The 19,403-nt window shown below is 37.0% G+C and overlaps 3 protein-coding genes across 3 annotated transcripts; all 3 read right to left on the bottom strand.

Moving 5' to 3' along the window:
• Positions 1-3,049: 3,049 nt before the first annotated feature.
• Positions 3,050-5,309, bottom strand: LOC101295025 (alpha-amylase-like). Its single transcript, XM_004294760.1, has 4 exons — positions 5,209-5,309; positions 4,981-5,110; positions 3,692-4,452; positions 3,050-3,558 (listed from the first exon to the last, which is right to left on the bottom strand). Exons 1-4 carry the CDS (start codon positions 5,293-5,295, stop codon positions 3,304-3,306), a joined length of 1,233 nt encoding a protein of 410 aa, XP_004294808.1. The 5' UTR covers positions 5,296-5,309; the 3' UTR covers positions 3,050-3,303.
• A 1,269-nt stretch (positions 5,310-6,578) lies between these two features.
• On the bottom strand, positions 6,579-9,151 carry LOC101294444 (alpha-amylase-like). The gene is made up of 4 exons (XM_004294758.1): positions 8,886-9,151; positions 8,658-8,787; positions 7,067-7,869; positions 6,579-6,933 (listed from the first exon to the last, which is right to left on the bottom strand). The coding sequence occupies exons 1-4, from the start codon at positions 9,081-9,083 to the stop codon at positions 6,679-6,681; spliced, it is 1,386 nt and encodes a 461-aa protein (XP_004294806.1). The 5' UTR covers positions 9,084-9,151; the 3' UTR covers positions 6,579-6,678.
• A 358-nt stretch (positions 9,152-9,509) lies between these two features.
• On the bottom strand, positions 9,510-16,990 carry LOC101294739 (LAG1 longevity assurance homolog 2-like). The gene is made up of 6 exons (XM_004294759.1): positions 16,536-16,990; positions 13,760-13,968; positions 12,667-12,822; positions 10,774-10,959; positions 10,503-10,681; positions 9,510-9,844 (listed from the first exon to the last, which is right to left on the bottom strand). The coding sequence occupies exons 1-6, from the start codon at positions 16,650-16,652 to the stop codon at positions 9,825-9,827; spliced, it is 867 nt and encodes a 288-aa protein (XP_004294807.1). The 5' UTR covers positions 16,653-16,990; the 3' UTR covers positions 9,510-9,824.
• Positions 16,991-19,403: the final 2,413 nt, after the last annotated feature.

Below are 19,403 nucleotides of genomic sequence, written 5' to 3'. Positions count from 1 at the left end.
ACACCTCTGTTATTTTATGTTTCTATTAAGATTTTATAGGTAAGCTAAATGACCAAAGAGAAATTTTAAATACACACCTCTAATCTCTTAATACACATCTCTATTATTTTATATTTCACATCAAATTTATAGGTATGTTTAATTACAAAAACATTCATAAATTATTAGAGGAAAAAAAAAACTTCCTCTTCCCTAAAACCTAACTCTTCTCCACTATTATTACGCATCAAAAGAAAAGAAATAAAAACCTCTTCTCCAAAATTCATCAACTGAAATTCATCTACTGTCATAATCACATATACTATTTACTGATTCATTTGGTTCTTTTTATCAACTTTAGTTTTTAGTTTAGTTTTTATCTTGCAGACTAAAAATTAGTTTTTATGCTATTGTACTACTACTAGTTTCTTAACCTTGAAAAAATTATGTATGTTCAATAATTTATTTTTCTTCAAATTCTAGCTGATTGATGTCATATTGGAGTTGGAGTTCGAATATAATATTACTCTTTTGGTTATAAATTGATAAATATCAAGAAAAAATTTTCCAACCCGATAAAAAAAAATCTAACTGAAAATAAAAGAGAATGCATAAAGAGAGTTGTGAAATAGTAAATATATAATAATTATATTAAATACAAATTATTATTAGTTTTAGATATTGAGGGTATTTTAGGCAGTTTGAGATGTGTATTTAGTATAATATTGAAATGAAAAACTAAATGGGTGGTGTATTAAGTAATGGATGTGTATTTAGAGATTAGGGGTGTGTATTTAAAATTACTCCACTAAAATTCTGTTAAAAGTATAAAATATGTGAATTTTTGTCCCATACCACATTACCAAACAGGGATAGACTATTTACAGTTAGATCTAGTTTAATGAAAATGAATGAATGAGATTAAAGCAAAGAATCCTTCCTAACTTGCCTGAAGTTCTCATACTCCCAGAGTTCTCAATCCCTTCAAATACCCAGAAATCCAATCTCCAAAATTCTTAATTATGTCGAGACATCTGTGATCTGCCAGTAACAATTCTCCTGAATCCAATCTCAACCACAATTCCCTCGAGCCCCCACTCTCAAGCACTTTTCAAACTAATTTCAATTGTAGTTTCTTCCCACTATGTGTACTCTGTTTATTTTGCATTTGCCATCGTTGCCCAGAGAACAAACCCAAAGTTTGTTTTCAATATGAGAACTGAAAAATACAACCAGAGGGCAAGAGTGGACTATCTCAAACAAGAGTCCAAATTTGTTTTCCATATGAGAAAAAAAACCCAAAATTTGTTATCAGTTTGAATTTTGAAACCAAAAGATGAACTCTTTGCATCAACTATTTCCCTCAAAATTGCTCCGGTTGAATTCAAATATGAGACAAGAGGACTACTTCTCTTAATCCCTCGTATTCCCACTACAAATACAAGATCCAGCCGGAAAACCCAGTCAATTTCAAAAGGATTTGAAGAAAGAGAAGTGCTTGAGATGCGAATTTGATGATTATTGAGAACCCAGAATGGGGTTAACGATATGAGAATCAGCCTCGGAATCAGACCCACCATGGGTCGGAATCAACCTCGCTCCGAGCTCCGCCGTCTCGACCTCCGTTCCACCTTCCTCGTCGGGATTAGACTCACCATGAAAATCTGGGTTCAAAGGTTGGTCTCAACGTTTTGCAGAAAGAGAGAGTGAGAAGGATGTACACTCTTTGTTTTAATCTCATCCATTTATTTTTAACAAACTAGATCTGACGGTAGAGAGTCTATCTCTTAAAATAACCCTAAAAAAATCCCTCATTATAAGAGCATCTCCAACAGCTTCTCTAAAATTTCTCTAAAATGGTGAAGCCAAAGCTAAGGGCGTGTTCGGTACTGTTTTACAACTTCATTTTTCAAAAACTGTTTTATAAAATGAAAATAAATAATTAAATTTGATATTTTCACGATTTGGATATGCGTCCGATAGCACAACTGTGGAAGAGTTTTACAAAAAGTAAAAAAGTAAAAGCATGTTTCAGTTGTTCCTCACCAATGCGTCTCTAACTCTATCAATATAAGTTTGTTGAAGTTTATCCCCATCACCTGCACAGCTACATCTATCAATCTTCTATAATATAATGATAATTATTTACTGTAGCTATCTGGCATATCATTTAAATATTGTTTGCATCAAATTCCACCACATAAACGCATTTGCTTTTTTCATCATCTTCAACTTAAAACTCTCAACTGGAATCATGGATTCTCATCGAATAACAGAAGTGAATCATCATGAATAGTGGTGAAACGTGAGTATGCTCGGTTCGCCATATCCATCGACAGAGGAATAGTATCACCGACAAAAATTGTGAACAGGTTCAGAGCGACAACAAACTCATCTGGCCATCTGGGTAGGAAGATTTCTGAGGTAATTCTTTCAAACTGAGTCTAAATCCTAAAGCTACAACCTAGCAACTAGGTACGAAGAACTTTCTCCAATTTACAACAGAAAAATCAATCTCATAGATGATGTCAATTTGATCGCCATAGTTGGAAGTTGTGGCACATAATACATAGAAGAGGTGGTTAAAAGTTAAAACAGTCTGTGTCATGAAGCAGAGAGCTCCCGAAAAAATCTCCATGTTTTTCAATGCAATATCCCGTGTTCAGAAACGGGTAAAACGTCCTTTTTATGTTTTCCAAACTTACTCATGAATTTAGAGTTGTACTCCCTGTATCTTATTTGGAGTTTTTGAAATACATCAACCGAACGCGTTTTACTTCTGTTTTTGAATTTGTAAAACAAAAAACCATTTCACAAAACGGTACCGAACACACCCTAAAATCTCTAAAAAAAAATTATGATCAAAATCCAGCAGCTTCTCCATTTTGGAGATTTCAGCATTTAATACAACAATAAAATATAATATATCATCATTAATTATAACAAAAAAACATTATATATTTCATTGTAACAATAAACTACCCAATAAAATATTCTATTGTTGTCTTAAATTTGTTGGAGCATGTGAAGAATTTAATTTTGGAGAAGGAAGGCTTTGCTGCAAATTTAGGGAATGAAAACTTCTTTTTCTTCTTCATCCCCATTTTGGGGAATAGGATGGGATAGCTGTTGGACCTAAAAATAGCTCTATATTCCTCAAAATTGAGAATTTCAAGAAAATGGAAAAGCTGTTGGAGATGCTCTAAATAAGTATTTCTATCGAACAATAACGGTAGATTCTCTCCTAAAACACCTTTTACTTTATGATATACACTTGCAAAGTTGCAATCACCAGTGCTTTATTAATTATTTGCTGCTAGACCTTCATGCTGATTTCTCCCAAACACAATAATCCTTTCCAGAAGTTGCAATTTTGAATGTTGACGGTACAAGGTTCCCAACATCGAATCTTGGACCAATCTTGGTTATGATTTTGTCATCTATGGAAGCTACATAGAGATCTGCATCAGCTGCTAGGATACTGACGGCACTGTCGGGCTTGATCCCATTCCTGGACCTAATTGCAGTGAGGTTCGAGATCTCCCCTTTCAATCCCCAGTCAAAGAAGTGGTCATAGAACTGTTAACAAAAAATACAAACAGTTATCTAAATAGACCACAGCTAATTAAACTATGAACACTTTCACTTGAGCAATGTCATGACGATGTCATTTTAGTTTGTAAGAAAGCATATCAAGATGAAAAAGACTTACTATTGATGGGACGCCTGGATGAGTAAGAGTGTAAGCATATCCCTGCATGACTTTATCTGATGGAAATTCCCACTTTTTTTGTGTGGAACCTGTATCATGATTGTCTATGAATGTCACACTATTGCGTGGCAATATTCCAATCAATCCAGGAGGACCTCCATTCGAGTCCTTCAACCTCCACAGTTCACCCTGGACAGCAGCTTGAAGTATCCCTTTAGTTGTAAAATCAAAAGCAGTAACCTCTCCTCCAGCATTCCCTATCCATCCAGCGAGCTCGTCGCGAGTAGTGGAATTCCAATACTCTCCTACTGAGAAACTAGGCTTTGTGTTTGCCACATACAACTTGGTGAACTCTGGAGCATATCCCATGACAAAATCAAATCGCCAGCCGCTGAAACCAATTTCGGTCTTTAACCAGTTCATCCAATCCGAGAGCTCACTCTGGACCCTTGTGTTTTTGTGATCAATGTCAGGAGCAGGAACAAAGGGAGCTCCAGTGTCAGGGTTTCCCTTGCCATCAGAATAATCTGTGTCGTCGCTGCAAATAAGAGACGGCCCCCAATCAAGGCGATCATCCGGTGTTCCTCCCTCAAAAATGCACCATTTTCCTCTCTCATCTTGCTTCTCTGCACATCTATGGTTTATAACAATATCTGCTATGCTCTGTATCCCCTTGTCATGGTAGGCTTTTACCAGCGCCTTTAATTCATCTTGGTTTCCATATTTTGATGTGAGATCATAGAGCCTGCCAGGCATGTAGCCTCAGAAAAAAGAAGTTGAGTTCAGTTAAGTTTCATATTCGTAGAACTGAATCTACTGATGCTAAAAGCCAAAGACGACGATATAAACACTAGTCCACTTGGGAAATATAGCAAACCGGTTTGGCTAAGAATCAAATGCGAAATCTGAAAATTAACTGTTTTGTATTGAACTCTTAATCTTTGACATTTACCGATGAATTGTGCTGCATATATGCATATATGACAAATCATGCACCTAACAAGTACAATTGCGGCTTTTATCTCTGTGCTTTGATAATGTTAGTAATCACTATGAATTTTCCAAGAGTTTCTGTTTCATGTTATTACAGAAGTACGTACTATGCAATCAAACTTAAATCGTTGGTAAAAAGAGAAAAAAAATGTTACAATCTAACTTTTTGTGGTGGACGTTGTTCGGTAGTTTTAATCAGACCATCATGTAGCTCAGAAAGTTTTCCAAATTATGGATGAGAATGGTAACAACACAAGTACAAAAGAGAGTTTTGTGAAAGTAAAAAAATCAAGTACCTTCATCTGAAACAGATTGAGAAGGTGGTGGAAGCCAAACATGTGTAATTCCTGAAGAAGCTAGTTCAGCTGCAGACTGCTCCAAGATGTTGTACCATCCTCCCTTCCTTGCTGATTCCCAATTGAACCCCTGAGATCACCAACCAACAACCATCAGAAAAACAAAACAAAACAAATTAAACAAAAACAAAAAGTTGAGGGAGAGAAATTATGTGCTTCTTTCTGTACCTGAAATAGGATTTGGGAAGCAGTGAAGTTGGGTATGGAAATGATAGAGAGTAGGATACAAAGGGTGGAAATTTTAAGTGAATTCATGTCTCCCTTCTGCTTTGAGATGAAGCAAACCTCTCTTCTTGAGCTTATTATATATAGGCGTTCGTTTTCACTGTTTTGGTAACTAATCCACACCTGAGATTGAGTAGTAACAAAAAATCAGCTTCCAATTACGTCCATCATGCAGGCACCTCTACTTTCCATGGACGAGTTTTCCAACCCAACCGTTACTGTCAGAGTTTAATTTCCAAGTCAAGTTTTCGTGGTCTTTAAGTTGATTGGAAAAAAGAACTACCGTAAACGTTACGAAAAAAGAGACGACTAGACACAAGTCATACAAGTCATGTAACAGCAACATCCTCCAAACATATTTTTCAAGTTCCACAAGAGAATGAGAAAGATTAAAAACGGCTCTTAGATATATTCAGGCTTCGCATGAACAGATATGTTTTTGGAGATTCTGCCATGGTAGATAAGCTTTGCATTTTTGCACTTGAGAAAGGCGTCAAGGAATTAGATATTAGCCTTGGAACTAAATCTGGGGTTGTAGGCTACTATTTACCCCCTGGATAACTTTCTGAGTGCAAAATCTATAACAATTTTAAATTTGGAGCGTGTGAAAATTATTAGGATTGGTCATCATCTGGAAACCCTAATTCCGTCTTTGAAAACTCTGTCCCTCAAGCGTGTGCAACTGACTTCCAAAGACTTGTTCAGCTTCATTTCAGGGTGCACTTCCATCGAGTATTTGACACTATCTTCAATTTCAGATTTCGGTGGCTTCATCTTTAATCGTTTGGATATCAAAGTTTCGAGTTGAAGTCTCAAATCCTTAGAAGTTACCTACTGCAATTGCGGACATGTTGATATAGTCATTAATGTTTTTCTTTTTAATCTACATATCTGTTTTACATGTTCCATACATTATTGATTCATTTGCCTTAAACTGATCAAGATTTGTGAATCCTGCAGTCTCTTATTCCCAGAAAATATCAGAAAATCTTGCTCTTCACCAGGCTTGCTCTGCAAGAATCTCTATGTACACCTCCGCCGTAGGAAAGGTGCTAGAGGCTCTGAGTGGAGGGATTCATTGAATTGGATGGCACCTAGAGCAGCGATTCAGTAGAGTCTTGACTACTCAATTTCAGAAGACAATTACAACTTCGTTTTGAAGACCAAGATTAGTAAGAGATTGTGCAACCTTAGTTGAATTTTGATGGTTACCACAGTTTAGTCCAAGATTAATTCGTTTCTGCTCAATTGTAGCATTATCATGAACTTTTTTTTTGGTTCTAAATTGATTCCGGCAATCCCAGTAAGGCTTTACAGGCAAAATTTTCCTTTGCATTACTTCATGATAAGCACTTGCAATACATGAATAACAAGTACTTTATTAATTAGTTCATTGCTTTACAAACAAGACCTTCATGCTGATTTCTCCCAAACACTATAATCCTTTCCAGAAGTTGCGATTTTGAATGTTGGCGGTACAAGGTTCCCAACGTCGAATCTTGGACCAATCTTGGTTATGATTTTGTCATCTATGGAAGCTACATAGAGATCTGCATCAGCTGCTAGGATACGGACGGCACTGTCGGGTTTGATCCCATTCCTGGACCTAATTGCAGTGAGTTTCGAGATCTCCCCTTTCAATCCCCAGTCAAAGAAGTGGTCATAGAACTGTTACAAAAAAATACAAACAGTTATCTAAATGGACAACAGGTAATTAAACTATAAACACTTTCACATGAGCAATGGCATGACGATGTCATTTTAGTTTGTAAGAAGGCATATCAAGATGAAAAAGACTTACTATTGATGGGATGCCTGGATGAGTAAGAGTGTAAGCATATCCCTGCATGACTTTATCTGATGGAAATGGCCACAATTTTTGTGTGGAACCTGTATCATGATTGTCTATGAATGTCACACTATTGCGTGGCGATATTCCAATCAATCCAGGAGGACCTCCATTCGAGTCCTTCAACCTCCACAGTTCACCCTGGACAGCAGCTTGAAGTATCCCTTTTGTTGTAAAATCAAAAGCAGTAACCTCTCCTCCAGCATTCCCTATCCATCCAGCGAGCTCGTTGCGATGGTTGTCCTGGTTGTACTCAGGTTTTCCATCACTTCCATAAGCAATGGAATTCCAATACTCTCCTACTGAGAAACTAGGCTTTGTGTTGGCCACATACAGCTTGGTGAACTCTGGAGCATATCCCCTGACAAAATCAAATCGCCAGCCGCTGAAACCAATTTCGGTCTTTAACCAGTTCATCCAATCCGAGAGCTCACTCTGGACCCTTGTGTTTTTGTGATCAATGTCAGGAGCACCACCAAAGTCAGCTCCAGTATCAGGGTTTCCCTTGCCATCAGAATATTTTGTGTCGTCACTGCAAATAAGAGACGGCCCCCAATCAAGGCGATCATCTGGTGTTCCTCCCTCAAAAATGCACCATATTCCTCTTTCATCTTGCTTCTCTGCACATCTATGGTTTATAACAATATCTGCTACGCTCTTTATCCCATTGTCTTGGTAGGCTTTTACCAGTGCCTTTAATCCATCTTGGTTTCCATATTTTGATGTGAGATCATAGAGCCTGCCAGGCATGTAGCCTAAAAAAAAGAAGTTCACTTAAGTTTCATATTCGTAGAACTGAATCCACTGATGCTAACAGCCAAAGACAATGCTATCAACAGTTACCAGAAATGCTGAGGAGTTATGTACTAGTCGCACTTAGAAGGAACAGCAAACCGGTTAGGTTAACAATCAAATGCATAATCTTTGACATAATTTACAGATGAATTGTGCTGCATATATGACAAATCATGCACCTAACAATACAATTGCGGCTTTTATCTCAGCAGTGCTTTGATAATGTTAGCCATCGCTATGAATACACTTGCTTAGGATCTCTTTGCTAAATGAGACAGGGTGTAAAGACACACCAAGTTAAACTGTGAATTCAAAACACAGGTATCGAAAAGGCAATTGTCCCGGCTGATAGATGTATATACTAATTATCAGTTTTTAAAGATACATCATATAAAGTATAGATGGTATAGGTAGCTAGATGGTTTGCAAATGAAATCTGCAACAGTTCGGCAATTTTGAAGACTTGAAAAGGATGTTTGTGCATTTTCCAAAGAGTTTCTGTTTCATGTTGTTACAAACCTTGCAATACCAAAGAATTTCTCTGTCATTATCGAAACAAACTCGCATCATTGTTAATATTCAATACCAGAGAAAAGAAATGTTACAATTTAATTATTTGTGGTGGACATTTGTTTGGTCGTTTTAACCAGAGCATCAGGTAGCTCACAAAGTTCTCCAAATTCTGGATGAGAATGGAAACAACTCAAGTACAAAAGAGAGTTTTGTGAAAGTAAAAAAAATCAAGTACCTTCATCTGAAATAGCCTGAGAAGGTGGTGGAAGCCAAACATGTGTAATTCCTGAAGAAGCTAGTTCAGCTGCGGACTGCTCCAAGATGTTGTACCATCCTCCCTTCTTTGCTGATTCCCAATTGAACCCCTGAGATCACCAACCAACAACCATCAGAAAAACAAAACAAAACAAATAAAACAAAAACAAAAAGTTGAGGGAGAGAGATTATGTGCTTCTTTCTGTACCTGAAATAGGATTTGGGAAACAGTGAAGTTGGGTATGGAAATGATAGAGAGTAGGAAACAAAGGGTGGAAATTTTAAGTGAATTCATGCCTCTCCTCTGCTTTGTGATGAAGCAAACCTCTACTCTAGAGCTTATTATATATAGGCGTCCGTTTTCACTGTTTTGGTAACTAATCAACACCTGAGATTGAGCAGTCATCGAAAATCAACACCTGAGATTGAGCAGTCATCGAAAATCAGCTTCCAATTACGTCAATCACGCAGGCACATCTGCTTTCCATGGACAAGTCAAGTTTTCGCGAGTCTTTAAGTTGATTCGAAAAAAGAACAATGTTACCGTAAACGTTACGATCAAAACTTGACATTGTTTTCATGTACCAAAAGAGACGTCCATACACAAGTCATATAACTGTTCTTTTGGATGTCATTGTTGAAAGTTTATTGGCTTTGAGCTTCTTTAACCAACGATTATGCTTCATCAAAAGATTGATAACGTACTCATTGGTGTGTACCCATTTCAGAAGAAAGAAAGAAAACATAGCACACGAAATGTGAGTACCGTGCAGCATTTCGACATATTTAAGCGTGAAAGAAACAATGACAAGTCCATGATATATTTTCTCTTTACTAATTTGTGAATACCTTTCATTTCTCCATACAAAAGGCTAGTCTCAATACAAGTGATTATCCTGAGAGAAGAATTATACACAAATTTACCTATTTCTTATACACCATATAACAAGAGACTCCATCCAAAAAGAAAAAGGAAAAGAATACACGGTGACATGAGCCATGATCTGTGAAGACTCGAAACAAAATTTGATAACGGAAGAGACTATCAACCCCTTCCTACAGATAAGGGCCACTTTTGAGTGCAGCTATAACCTACATACAGGTCAGCATTAACAAAGGCAAGAAAACCTTGGACAAAATCTTCCGTCTAATCATCATCATCTGAATCTGTAAACAGCAGAGAAAATCATTAGAAAGGAAGTGGTGAAATCTAAAACCATTAAAAGAAACCAACGCAACAAGATGGATGTGTATGATGTTAGAATGTGATTTTTTCTATGATACACAACAAGCTTCCAGGTGTAACTTTACATTGTTTTCATTAGCCAAACTTACAAACAGGTATTCACTGTTAAAATGTGTTTGACCTTCCATGAGCGTAGTTTCAGCATACGGTCCCAACAATACAACAAGGTAGGTCTGAGTATAATGACTGAAGAACATGACTTGACTGGAAAAATTGAAACACTAATAAAAAAAAAAACCTTATATTAATTATGTCAATTTGGACCCATTCTCTATACAAAGAGCAACCCAGTGGACCAAGCTAAGGCCGACACAAGGTATGGAGATAAACATATTAAGCCAAGAAGCCATATTTTCATTTGCGGAGAAAGCCCACACCTCAAATTCAGTGACAACTGACAACCAGGTGTGTATTGACAAGTGATATAAATACGAGCTGAAGAGTTTCCTTGCATAACATACTAAATGTTTCCAGTATTACTCAACCAATAAGTGAGAGGTGGAGAGTATATACTTTTCAAAGTTGATAACAAGCACTGAAATGTAAAATTCAAACCTGTAAGCAGCACATATAGTTTACCTGATCTTATATCTTCTCCAACCTTTCCACTATTACTCAGTTGTCTCCTAACCATTGAGCATATCATAACCCACCAGTATATGTGGAACACAAGCAGCGTCATTAACATCGTATTGAACAGATAGTACAGTGTTGTATGAGAGGACAAAGACAAATCCAAGTGCTTAACAAGGTCATAACTGTAAAAAAGCAACCATAAGAACAGATAAGCAGGAGGAGTTACCATACATTTATATATGGTATAATAAAATGATTTACCATGAGAGCAGACCTTGATGAGCTTATGACCCAGAAGGGGAAGTATATTAACCGCAGTATGAGCCATGAAAAAGCAAAACACCCAAAGAACACACTTGCTGCAAGCTCCTTCTCAGAATATTTGAAGACCTTGGCAGCTTCCATGAATACATCACTCCCATCATGCAGGGCAAGAATGATTGAGCCAATTCGGAAAAAGCTGCAAGTGGACAGTGGATTACTTCTAGTCTTAGTTAATCATTTCAACTGAAATTGATTTAATACATGTAGAACCAAGAAATTTTTTAGTATATTAATACAAAATGGGGCTTGAACCTAAAGCTTCGATCATAGGTTCATCTCTATTAATAAAAATATTATACCTGTATACCTGTATACATACATATATAAATATATACACACACACACACACACACATGCCCAAGTGTAGACATTAGTGGCATGGACAAGCAAAGAAAATACATTTGGCGTTCGAGTACCAAAGCTAGGGTGTTTGATCAACTCATTTGTTTGGGATTTACCCCATACAATTTTTGTGAAGCCTGCCTATAATCTCGGAAAGGATCATGGCGTTTAAGCTTTATTACAATGCTTGAGATTTTCACATATATATGTCAACATATGCAAATCCAACGAAAATTCCATTGATACTAATGGTCTTAGATGAGCTAAGCTTCAAAGAGCGTTTTTTTCAGTGTATGTGTGTGTATACAGGCGCAATCAGAGAAGGATGTCCATGATATATGCAAAAGTGCCGAGCTGTAGGATTGATTTAAATGAACTTCAACGGCTCAAGGAATTTCAGATGTCCTGCTTATTCTCAATCTTCACATGGCCTTTCTGGCTGATTAGCTTCACCGACCTCGAACCCAGTCAATGTCATTACCGTGACATGGTCACACTGTCGAGCGGTCTTCCACAATTCTCTATTCAAATTGAATCAAAGGAAAACAAACAAAAAGAGACCATAGAGCCAGTCCAAGTCTGAGATTGATCGGGTTGCATCTCAGATGGAGGGATGGATTCAGACATATGAAAAAGGCGAAACCCATGTCGATGATTTATCTCTCGTTCCATCCATAAAGAGTATGGCTTATACTCAATAATCCGATCTAAGGCCGCCCCGAGGGAAAAATAAATCTTCATATATTTCACTTTAGCATAAGACTGAAGATGAAGAACTGGGTTCAGTTTTCAATTAAAGTTAAAAGAAAATGAAAGACAAAAACAAGTCATTCAAAACCTGAATCCCACCCAGCGAAAGCTTAGACATAGCTTTGGCACATTCGAAGCCAACCAATAAAGAGAGGAATTGGTGTAACTTTTATCTACCTCATTCGTAATCATCTCCACAATTTTACTTCATCAAAAAAAAAAAAAAACATCTCCAATTTCCATATCTTTCATTATGTTTCCAAAATTCGTTCCTTGTTCAGAAGTGATGAGTTGAAGACTGAGGGTGCAAGAAGACTCGTGTTCCTACACCCACATGGGTTTTTCATGTGAGCCGTTAAATTTGATATAACCAATCTAATGGTAGAGAGTGTCAGTCTGCACTTTCTCACAATTGCGGACGTCCACCTGTGAACGGGACTGTGTGTGTCTATATATATATATGTAAAGAGAGAGACCTGTCATAGTAAGAGTTTGTTACTTAATACTATCACCCAAAGTTTAAGGGACACTGGTTTTATTGAAACAGTATCTCAACAACAATTTGCTATATTAGTAACTTAGGACTACAGCTACTGCAAGTGACCATATCAAACTAACAATAAAGGAAAGACTGTTATGGGCCCAGGTTACCAGGTTTTTTTTAAAAGAATGAAAGAAAATAAGTGCATGATGTCCTCCCCATACGAACACAAACTGACATAAAAAATGAATTGCACATACACAAACATACCTTGTAATGTATGACATTCCAATCAGGAAGACGGTAATTACATGATGAGACATCATCACTGAGAAATCCTTCCTTCGGGTTTCCCATGTAAGGAGAGCAACAATACTGTAGGTATAGAATCCACATTGACACATATACACAAGCTTTAGGGGAAGCCTGAAATGATAAAGGAACAGAATCAGAATAATCAATTCGTAAATGCTAAGCTAAAACTGAGTCATCAAAATTATTCATTCTATAACAATTAAGTCGATCATTTTTAGTTTCTTCTCCATGAGAAACACAGAGATTTTATTAAGATACAAATACAGAAACGAGCTGGCTAATTAAACAATATGCAGTTCTAACCTACCGGATGCTAGAAACTATATAAAATGTCATAGGATGAACAAAAGAAAAAAAAAAAAACAAACCATATAGTAAAATTACAATTAAACGTGAACTGACACAGCCCTCCAATCTGTGTGGATGAGGATGAAAGGTATATCCCACAATCATCTTGTCCACCAAGTTGGATGGAAACACCTTCTTATACATTCAGACATATAACACACTAATGGAGTAGGGAAGCTCTTCAATATGGCATATACAAGGGGTAGAGCTTGAAATGCATTGCCCTATCTCTTGAGACCAAAAATAAAACATTACTTTAAAAATAATGATCTGCAAAACGAAAATGACACCAAACTAATAAAAAAAATTAAAAAATTGATATTCTGAAATGGTCAGGAGATAACAGAGTTCACGTCAACAATCAATTCAACTAGAAAGTGATGAAAAAAAAAAGAGTTACAGCTGTGAAGTTTAAAAATAATATTTACAGAGTATGTCTCCAGCATTCGACAAACTGCTAATTGACTTCCCAATTAATTAATTCCCTTAATATTTATCAGTAAGCATTATGCCCAATTCAACCAATATCTGAAACAAGATCAGACACTAATGCTGGTCTGCAGAGAACATAAACAGAAATTATTTTCTCGTGTTCTTTTAGATATTAGAACAAATCAATTCCAATCTCCGACACTAAATAAATGTTCATCTATCCAGTAGTGGGAATGCAGAATAACTAACCACCGTATGAGTTACTCACCCCAACTCTTGGTTTGGCCATCCTTTGAAGTACTCTCTTGTATCTGTGAACCATGGCTCCTGGTAGCTTATGCTGAGAATGCAGGCTTCGACAGTTGCATAGTATGTTAACTTCCACATAGACTCTGAGCATTTCGTAATCTTTGCCCGTTGGACCATATCTATCTTCGATGGAGCAGAACCTTTTCTCGACATCCAGATGGCAAGCCTCTGAAATGAGGGGAACAAAGACATGAACAATAGACAAAAGCTATTGACAGATTAATCATTAAACATCATTTCTATAACTCAATTTCTTTCACATGAATAAAACAAGTCCACGTCATAGAAAGAACTGAAGAGTGCCAACCAGTTAGAAATCAGTACAATTCTTGATTCTTGATAGTATGACTTTCAATCCATGATCATGATTACCAGACAGTAGGTTTGCTCACATGAATAATGACATGCAGGCCTTCTTAATTTCTAATCATAAGGCTATCTCTTAACAAAGTGATAAGGATTTGTAACTTTTAAGCAGAAAAAAATCTCTAAATCTCTAAAAATCTAAAGAACTTGGTGGTTTATTGACTAAAATACCGACTTAAATTGTTTTAGTTTCCATTATGGTTTTTGGTTTGTCTCATTCGCGTTATAATAATCTTATTTCTCTCCATTATTTCAATCCCAAGCTAATTTATCATGCTTCTATCATTATTTCTCTAGTAAGTCTCTCGTCCAAGTGATACTTTCCCCTAGCCCTGTCTAACAAGTCTCCTCTAAGTGATCTTGCCATCTAAATATTAAATTATAGGCATAGAAATTTAAATGTAGTCAAAAATTTTAAATACACTTTGAAATTTTCACGTATGTTTAGCCCAGCCTACTTTAAATTCCTGGCTCCGTCCCTGGCCAGAGATATTGACATTCTTGATAAAGTCAACATTTGTCCCTAAAGGGAACTCAAAGAAAACCTGATACCCTAATGTATGTGGGTTTGAAAATTTTTGTTTGAAGAGGGAAAGCAAACAATTGAATATTTTCCAGGCTTCTCAGTCCACCTTGAACAGGATTTGATGATGATCCTATTTGGTTAAGTAAACAAAAATTATGCAAGCATGCCACTTTACCAGATTTATATGAATTCCAAATGAAATCCAAAATTCAAAACTTCGCAACTTCTTTTTTTTTTGATTTAAAACTTCGCATCTAAATTGTCCCAAGTCTTGAGAAATACATTTTACTAAGCTTGACTTGATGCTGACATTAACACTAGGCAAAAAAAGGCAAACAAAATATTAGGCAAAACTTTGTGTATCTAGGTTTGTCTATACATATATCATAACAGTTGACAGCTAATATTATGACAACAAACTTATGCAGATCTATTCCCAGATCTGAAAGCCATCAGAATTAAGTAATGTACACACTCTGGATTTGAGCCATTGAATAATTGCTAAACCTAAATGCCAAAATGTACAGAATGCAAAATTCCTATTCAAAGCATACTCACCTAATGTTCAGGCATTCAGCATAGTCCTATAATCAAATTCTAAGCCTATCTCCAAATAGATTCTACATGTGTTTTTATGACCAAAAAGAAAGGAGGACTTAGTACTGTAGTATTGGAATGATTTCCATGTTGAGAGAGATGGACACTGGACACTGGACAGAAGTTGAGAAAGCTTAATCAAATGTCCAAATGATGAACAACTGAACAAGTATCACTACAGGGATGAATAATTGGATCTAGCTTATGGATAGATTAAAGTGGCATTTTATATAGAACTCCAAGATGTCAATTCTACTTAGTATATTCCTTAGAATTAGTCTTCACTCAGACTAGTAGACACAGTTGTCCTTGAATTAAAAGCAAGCTAATAGGTTACAAACAGACTATATTACAGGGGGTCCTACAGTTTACTTTAAACAAAACCAAGTTAGAAGTCTAGAAGAAGATTTAACCCAACATACTGAACCTTGAAGCAACAGCTGACACTGATTAAGCCAATCTCTCCGGCAGTGACAACCTCCATTATCAACAAACGTCTACAATTCATTTTAACACCCGACAAGTAGGGAATACAAAATTCAAAATTTTCAGATGCTATGCCAAAACCTTGAATGACTCACTATCAACCAAGTCAATAAATCAACACAGAACTCAATTCATGAATTCATGAGGCTAGGCAACTATCATGTTGAAGACATAGAAAGATCACCCTTTTCCAGATGCTAGACCTAAATCCTTGCAGTTTCAGGTTCTTGATCATCTTAATTAACCACTTAAATACCCCAAAATCTTACAAATAATCAGAAATCTCAGACTTGCCCCCGCAATCACTATAAAGCTGACACTAACTGCAACCTAAAAGAACATAATGCAACCAAGAATAACGACACGCATAGCAACCTCGAACTGCTCCACAATAATCTTTTCTATGAATCCCCCTAGACCCAAACCTACTCAACTCCGGTAATTCCAAAATGTCCGCTAACCTCACCTCTTATTCTTTCCCTCCAACTACAACTATTCGGAATAGCTCAATCATTCGAACCGCCAACTCATTGCATAATGATAATGAACCTAAAAATTGTACATAATGCTCCATTTTTTCGCAACGATCATAGTTTCTAAGCTCAACCGAGTTATCATTAGCACAAGAACCACATGATGCAGAATTGAAGGCGAAACTAATCCAAGATTTCACACACAAAAATTCAAGATTCAACGAAAAATTACAGAAAGCAGGATTTAGCTACTTGCAAAAAAGGAGGAAGAAGAAGAAGAATCTTACGGTGAAGATGAACCTATCAAGGAAGAGCCGAGCGAAGAAGAATCCAAAGGCGAAGTAGACGGCGACGAGGAAATGCGACGAGTCTGGGGCGGCATTGTGGCTCCAGAACGATTCCATTTCAGAGTCTTTGGAACCACAATTCGGCCCAATCGCATCAAAACAATAACCGAACCGGATCAAAACTCACGCGCCGGCGCCGACCTCAGTGCATCGGAAAAAGAAATCAGAATCGGCAATGCGACGATTGCCCGCGATCTTCTTCCATTTCCGATCTGCGCTTTGCCCTAATTCGCTCGGAAACTGAGAACCGGAGAAAGAAAGGATGAGAGAGATAAGAGAAGAGAGAGAGGTCAAGATCTTGTGCTTGATTCTCTCTGGAAATGGAGTATAGATGTGTGTATGGTTATATGCCGTATATGCTTGCCTATCTCTAATATCGCAGACTATAGGCTTCCTACTAGTCCTATTATTCTTTCAAAAAAATAATTTATATATAAATAATTTAATAATCGGGTCGTGGACTAGAAGTGACGTGTGAGCCAGTGAATGGGGAATTGCGACTTGTTGCTATTTCTGTCATATCAAGAGAGGGACGTTTTGCCATATTTGGCTACGTTTTCTTTGGGCCGGGCTGGTCCTTGTTGTGGACTTATTTAACCCCGGATGGCCCAAATAGTCAAGCTTCCGGTGGCTAGCTTGGAAGTCAAAGTTGCGGTGCTTATGCGTCAAGTGACATTTTCGCAGTTTTTTAAGCAATGTTGATTAATGATGAGAAATGTGGTGGGTAGAGACGAGTCACATTCCTGAATTCCGATGGTGGGGTTGCCGACGGCTGAAGGGCATTGGGTGCACACGATCTGATTTGGTCATGTGTTTGATTCTCACCCACGAATATAACTCCTTTTAAGATAGTGGCCACATGTCGGGCTCCCATTAGTAGCACAAGTTTGGCACAAGATATTCCGAAACAGGTGATGTGCTTCCTTATATTTGGGGATTCAAAATGCAATGTCACGTAATGTAGGGGTCAACGATTTGAACCGGCAGTTACCGATCGAACGGTACTGAAAATGTGATTACCAACCCAACCGCACCGAAAAAACAATCATACAAACTGAAGTAAAGTGGATCGTTTATAGCCATAACGAACCTCATAAAAACAGTTTGGTTGGTTATGAGTCATAAACCATGCGATTCAAACCTAACCGCATCGAATTTATTTTCATTACATGTGTTTTTATTTTCTAATTCTTTATTGATGGTTGATGGTTTGTTATATATAAGAAATCCATTCCCATGTAAGTTTGTAGGTTTGCTAGTTGTTATGTTTGCTCGATAATTGATATATGTGTGTTTGTTAAGTGTTTAAATATGATCTTTTGCTAGTTCTTTGATATTTGGAGCATGATCTGTGTGGGTACTCTAAGAGCATCTCCAATAGCTTCCCCAAATTCTTGGTTGTTTCAATTTTGGGGAGATTTTGGGTGTTTTGCTTCAACAGATTCTTAAAACTTTCACCAAAAAGAGGAATGTGATGAGAGTGAAAACCAAATCCCAGCTATTTGCTACAAACTCTATGATTTTTTTAAAGGATTTGGGGAATGAATGATAATAAAATCTCCAAAATAAGGAATTTGTTAGAGTTGTAGAAGAAAAATTGCTTAAAACATTGACTTTTGCTTCCCTATAATAGAGAAATTATAGAGAATGTTCTAGGATATTCTGTATCTTTCTAGATATTCTTTATGTGTGTCTTGGCCTTATGTCATTAGGATATGTAGTTTGACTAGATCTATGTATTATTTATCCTTACTATATTGGTATTGTGTAATTCTCTATATAAAGGGCTTCTATCAATGAATAAGATGATGATTTCTCTATTCTCTTGCTATCTCTCTTTGTCTCTACACTTTATCTTTCATCATGTTATCATGCACTTTGTTCTAACCCTAGAGCCAATAGCCTACCATTTGTTTTCCAAACCCTAAAAAACAATTATTTCTCAAACCAAAAGTTCTCGGCCCTGCCTCGACCCCGACGTTGTCGCTGCTCCTGATCGCCGCTTCCTGGCCGTCAGCTCCGCCTTCTTTTCTGGTTTCGCCGATCGAGCTTTAGATCAAGAAATCCGAGTTTTTGAAGAAATTTTACGGTATGTTTTAAACCCTAAACTGTTCAAAGTTCAATAAACTCGGGGGAGATAAAGTGGTTTCTCCCATTCTCCATCTTCATTCCATGTTTGAGATTTTGTGTGTGCATGTACCAAAAATCCCAGAATTTTATTCGCGGGTCAAGAGTGTGTTTGATTACTCTTGTTTCCTTATCCAGGTTGTGTATGATCAACCCCGACCTATCACCGGATTGTGTTTGATCAATCCGAGGCCTTTTCCGAATTGTGTTTGATCAATTCGCGGCTTTTCCGGATTGTATATGATCAATCCAAAGGACAAACCATTAAAAGCATTGTTTGTGACCTCTATCGAGTCTCATAACAGCTTGGTTTTGTATGCAAGAGCAATGTAACATTCTGCTCTTTTGAGTTTTGACATACTCGATGTCTGTCCTAAGGCGGATCTTCGCTTTGTATCTGTGGAACCTTTCATTAGAAATGATTAAACCACATATTTTGACCCCCAGGCTAACAAGCCTAGATGCCGAGATTTCACATCTCATGCGCTCAAAGTCTTTGACGCGCCCCATCGATAAAAACCTTCAATGACAATCTGTGCAAAAAGTAATGACCACAAAGTACTGTGGAATGTACTCATAGAGCGTTTCTTGAAACGTTCATATAACTCTACTTGTTGAGTTATTAGTCAAGTGGATTGCTTACCACCTTAATTGACTACATATTGTCCATAATCTTTAGCG

This window comes from Fragaria vesca, linkage group LG3 (genome assembly GCF_000184155.1).
Source record: "Fragaria vesca subsp. vesca linkage group LG3, FraVesHawaii_1.0, whole genome shotgun sequence".
NCBI lineage: Eukaryota > Viridiplantae > Streptophyta > Magnoliopsida > Rosales > Rosaceae > Fragaria > Fragaria vesca.
This window is presented reverse-complemented; position numbering and strand designations above follow the sequence as displayed.

Bases quoted from the DNA above. Each gene is read 5' to 3' on its own strand.
- LOC101295025 (XM_004294760.1), bottom strand. From the start codon at position 5,295: ATGAATTCACTTAAAATTTCCACCCTTTGTATCCTACTCTCTATCATT. The intron at 4,453-4,980 runs GTACTTGATTTT...CTTTTTTCTGAG, and splicing joins TCAATCTGTTTCAGATGAAG to GCTACATGCCTGGCAGGCTC. The intron at 3,559-3,691 runs GTAAGTCTTTTT...TTTTGTTAACAG, and splicing joins ATCCAGGCGTCCCATCAATA to TTCTATGACCACTTCTTTGA.
- LOC101294444 (XM_004294758.1), bottom strand. From the start codon at position 9,083: ATGACTGCTCAATCTCAGGTGTTGATTAGTTACCAAAACAGTGAAAAC. The intron at 8,788-8,885 runs GTACAGAAAGAA...TGGTGATCTCAG, and splicing joins TTTCCCAAATCCTATTTCAG to GGGTTCAATTGGGAATCAGC. The intron at 6,934-7,066 runs GTAAGTCTTTTT...TTTTTGTAACAG, and splicing joins ATCCAGGCATCCCATCAATA to TTCTATGACCACTTCTTTGA.
- LOC101294739 (XM_004294759.1), bottom strand. From the start codon at position 16,652: ATGGAATCGTTCTGGAGCCACAATGCCGCCCCAGACTCGTCGCATTTC. The intron at 12,823-13,759 runs GTGAGTAACTCA...TTATCATTTCAG, and splicing joins TGGCCAAACCAAGAGTTGGG to GCTTCCCCTAAAGCTTGTGT. The intron at 10,682-10,773 runs GTCTGCTCTCAT...GCTTTTTTACAG, and splicing joins TGGGTCATAAGCTCATCAAG to TTATGACCTTGTTAAGCACT.